Source organism: Hylaeus volcanicus, chromosome 4 (assembly GCF_026283585.1).
Source record: "Hylaeus volcanicus isolate JK05 chromosome 4, UHH_iyHylVolc1.0_haploid, whole genome shotgun sequence".
NCBI lineage: Eukaryota > Metazoa > Arthropoda > Insecta > Hymenoptera > Colletidae > Hylaeus > Hylaeus volcanicus.
The window spans coordinates 804,355-809,027 of record NC_071979.1 but is presented as its reverse complement, the minus strand read 5'-3'; the positions used below and the strand labels follow the sequence as shown (position 1 = coordinate 809,027).

Here is a 4,673-nt window from a genome sequence, read left to right as displayed (position 1 = left end):
CCGCGGCGGTCACTTCGAAACTGAATTCTGTAGAAAAACAGTTTTCTTTACAGAAAACACTCCCACCCTTGTTCATTACCTGACCCCCATCCCTTAGGAACGTTTCTTTCTTAACGAAATGCAACGTCGCGTTGTCTGAACACATGTTTCGCCGAACAGTCTGAAGGGATTGCGCGGGTGAGATTGATGAAGCACTATGTGTTTTGGTAACAAAAACAATTTATTAAAAAACAGTAGTCGGAGCGTGACTCGATGTCGACTCCGGCAGAGCCTAAAACAGACTGTGTGCTAAATAATATTTGGCTGGCGTGGCGACCATGGAAAAAACCCTATGGAAAATTCCGAGTTGAAACGGACAAGGACTTCCTCCTGGCCGTATCGAATGACCGTCGAGTCACCGTACCAAAGTCAAGATTTATTTGTTTATGACACTCTGACTCGACGGTGCGGACGGCCGAAGGTGTCGCCCAGACGCCTACTTTCCACTCGGAGTCTCCTATGTCGCCACAAGTCAATCATAGGACAAACCCATTGCCGGTCGGCTTGGAGGTAGCGGCCATCGATATTTGGATACCTCGTTTTTACAACCACTTCCCCAAGGCACGTTAACTCCGCGACCTTGTCATAAATTTTGCGATAGCCATGCAGCGGCCGACTAACTGCTTTCGACAACCGCTAACTGCTTATTAATGCTATTAGCTGTTTGTATCTGTAACAAAAGCAAACAGGAAAAATGATTACCCTGGATTTTGGGTATGGATGTTAATGTTTACTAATACCAAATTGAGTATTTATGTCAATGTTTACTTACTTCAATTCCGGCTGCACTAATTTCAGATTTTTATATAGATTAATAATCGTAATCTTTTGGGAAGATCCAATGAACTACGTCCCAGCTTATCTGTGACTCTTTCTTGGGATCTTCGTCTTCAATTAAAGAGCTAAATCTCACCTTAACTGTATTCGCTAACGGGAAAGAGCAATTCGGGATTGCAATGATTGTTTTCAAGGTTTAGCATATAAATATGTATTGTTACAAAATAACGAGTTTATATTACAATATCGGTTTTGGAAAATCAAAAACGAGTCAGAAATCGAACTGCAATGTACCTATGTGTGTAAGTGTAGGCGACGCAGGGGTCGGTGGTTCTCGCTATGTCGGAGAGACCGAGCTCGCTACCGCGTCGCAGGCGAAAGATTCATGGAATCTATCGTCGAATATGTTGCATTGATGATGCAAGGCGAGCTGGATCGACGCAAGTGTTAATCGACGGTGCGATCTCGTTTAGAACGGTCAGGACGTTGCTGGGAACATCCTGCAGAGCGATCGGCCGATCGGCTTTGTGTGATATTAGACGTAGGCGTGGTGGGCTCGAATCCTGAACGGGGAAGGAGATGAGAGTTGTACGATGCGATTGTTGTGTGCGCTATCACGCAGCATTGGTGATTCGATCACCTTGAATGTGCTGTAGAAGCGAAATATTGCGGTAACACGTCGAAATAGTTCGAGTGAACGCGATGAGTTGCTGGATGCAACGATATGGATTTGCGTGGATGCGAAGAACGCAATTCTATGGGCAGATGCCAACATAGAAAGTGAATTATGCCTGAGCGTGGTTCGTTGGCATGAGAATCCTTGAAGAAGGTCAAGAGATGATCGTTAGGTTTGAAGGGAAGCTAAGAATGTGGACAAAGTCCGCCGAAATGGCGTCGCCATGTGGTAGTACGCGATCGCGCACACGAGGACGTATCCGCGTCGCGTAGGGTTTCGATAGCGAAATAAAGCAATTAACGCATCAGGCGTTGTTGAATCGAAGAAATAACACGATCCGTGAGTCTATTGAACTCACAAACTCGCGGGATAGCAAGATATAATTACACTGAATGCGTCGATGGAACACGTATGTTCGCGGGAGCCGGCGCGAGCCAAGTGTTCGAGAAACGTAACGGAAGCCGCGAGGCTCGTAGCATCGAACAGAAGAAGTGATGTTGCTTCATTTGTCGATTAGGTGTTCGCGCCGCATGGCGTGACGATCGAATCTAAGGAGGTACGCGTTCTTTCATCCGTTTTGGAGATATCGCGTTAATTGCTGATATATGCGAATTAATTCGATTGGTTTTCCGCCGAATCCGCTAGGGTTCGACAGAACAGTTATTGAAAACTTACAGTAATCGGAGGTTAATCTCCTATACCAGGCCCATACAGCAAGCCTTCCGCTTCCTCATGAAACTTGTTTTGTTGCATTTGAAGCAGTCTGCGAGCTATTCGAGCCTCCTTCGTGCTGCTTGATCTGCGACACTCTTGCCTCGAGATTCGTTGCGCGTCGTGCGTATCGGCAAAAAATTTGCTCTGTTGTCCAACGTTTATTTCTAGTGCGTTCATTATTCGTAGGATGGACGAGTACCCTTCATTAAAAATGCTGGCAGCAATGAAAGCGGCAATTTCGATAATTTTTATGCCTGAATTTAAATGTTTCGGTGCTAGGCGCCAGACTGTAGAATTGAAGCTTTCGTTCGAATTCTGGGTATGGCCACCTAAACATCGAATTAGCAGGTCTTCCTTCGAACGTTCTTCGTAAATTGGTTGTATGTGTTTACCGACATCTGGGTGAAGTGGGGGTGGATGGTTAAACAATTTTTCTTGACCTGCCGCCTGAGTCTTCCGCCACTCGCACCAGCTGTCGGCTCCGATCGGACAATTGTCATGAATCGGATTTTCATTTGTGGAACACAAATGGTGTAATGTTCCCATTATGGCTATTTTCATATCGGTCACGGAATCTACATTTCGTCTTATCGCTAGTCCATAATACGTGGTTAACTTGTTAACTAATTAAAATGTCTGTTAATTTTCCTTTTCCACCAAGCTTTTCTGGTCATGACCTGGCCTACGTAAACACACGCTGACAAATCTGTGTTAGGAACATAAAGGTTTTGGAGAAAGTAGGGGTGTTCCAGGCCGCTAAGGAAACTGCTACTGACCGCGCCCCCGTATACCGGCGCGACGTGTACTTCTTTCTCGAACTGTATTTACCGAAACACTTTGAATTTTGCTGTATAACTTCAGGAATATATTCTATATGAATACTATTACTGATTTATGCAAAAAAAAAACGATAATTTTGAAATTCTAAACCAGGTTTCCCCCTTAAGTCGATTTGTGCACCTAAACAGGTAATGAGCGTATTGCGGGTTGCATATTGGGATGTCGGTGAAAGACGGCAACACCACTATGTAGGTATTAATTAATGTATTAACGTATCTTTATTGTGACAAACCGTTGTTTCTAAATCGGTTGGTAGATGTAAAGTTTGATTCTTGTGGCACATTTCTGGATCTATTTTCTTTATGCCACTGGTTTTTCCGCACGTTGCATTCTCTATTCTCCCATTTCTCGACTTTTTATTTCTCTGGATCTGTTTAGATAGGGGAATTCCTCCTGGTTTGACCTAGAAAACTTGTACGAATTGCATCTCTGATGCTTGTCCTTTCCATCTGTCATTCCCAACTCTATCATCGCGTATTCCCTTGCTTCGAAATACGGTAAATTCTTGTAGGTTATGATTGTATTCACCGCCATTTCTAACTCTGCATAGGGGCATGTCCTATTCAGAGACGCGTGATTTTCTTCGCAATCAACACACATCATAAGCCCTTCGCACTCCCCATGAAATCTATCAGCGCAGTCGAAGGATCTCTTTTCTGTGGATCTACAATACTTTTTTATATGACCAAACTTCAAACAGATTGAATTCACGATTTGCACTAGAAGCATCGTGTTTCATTATAGAACGTGAATATTTAGGTTGAAGGATAGACGTTTATAATATAAAATATTGTAATTTCTACATACATATCAATACAGCACGCGGGAAAGTTTTAAAAAAAAAGCAAAAAATCGAAGCATATCACGATACAGGTTGTGACGTGGGACACAAATTCCTGCGTCACAGCTTAAATAATTTTTATAATTTTATATATATATATTTTACTTGCCTATTGGCAAGGTCAGGTCTTTGTCGCTTCAGTCCCGTACGGGCCCTGACTCGTATGTGAATTTCTGTGTCTTTAAATTTAGGATTTGGGATTTTTAATGGATGCGAGCGGTTAATTTAACTATAAGAATGTTCTACTGTTAGCACGCCACTGTAATATTTATTCAATTAATAATTTCGTGATTTTAATTTTGATAATACAATGAGTTATGTAATTAGTGGCTCAAATGTACGTCCGGTCGACAAGATTTAATACACACTTTCTTTCCTTATAAATTCATACAGAAAATACACATATGAAATCGTAAAAAATCTAGTTACATATTTAATAAAGAAAAACAGTGAAAATATATATATATTTGTTCCTAGAATATCAACTAGGGTTACCCCGGAAATGAAATATCATTTATTGATATTCCGAGTGGTCACAACAAATTACATTTATAAATATTGCGTTAAAGGAAGACAACTCACCACTAAATCTTTCCAACGTAAATCTAACGCTTCGCTCGCCTTCCTTCTATAGCTCACTCGGATCACCTGCTGAGAAGATAAGCACACACACACGCGTAGAAACGATATTGAAAACGATCTTTGATTTTAATAATAATAATAATAATAATCTCTAATGTAAGAAAAATAAATTGAAGAATATAAATAAATAAAATAAAAGCCTAA

General features: G+C 41.5%; 1 protein-coding gene across 1 annotated transcript; it reads right to left on the bottom strand.

Annotated features, from left to right (window-relative positions):
- Positions 1–2,179: 2,179 nt before the first annotated feature.
- Positions 2,180–2,767, bottom strand: LOC128875324 (uncharacterized). The gene has a single exon (XM_054120821.1). The coding sequence runs from the start codon at positions 2,765–2,767 to the stop codon at positions 2,180–2,182; it is 588 nt and encodes a 195-aa protein (XP_053976796.1).
- Positions 2,768–4,673: the final 1,906 nt, after the last annotated feature.

Excerpts from the sequence above, each read along its gene's own strand:
- LOC128875324 (XM_054120821.1), bottom strand. The coding sequence starts at position 2,767 with ATGAAAATAGCCATAATGGGAACATTACACCATTTGTGTTCCACAAAT.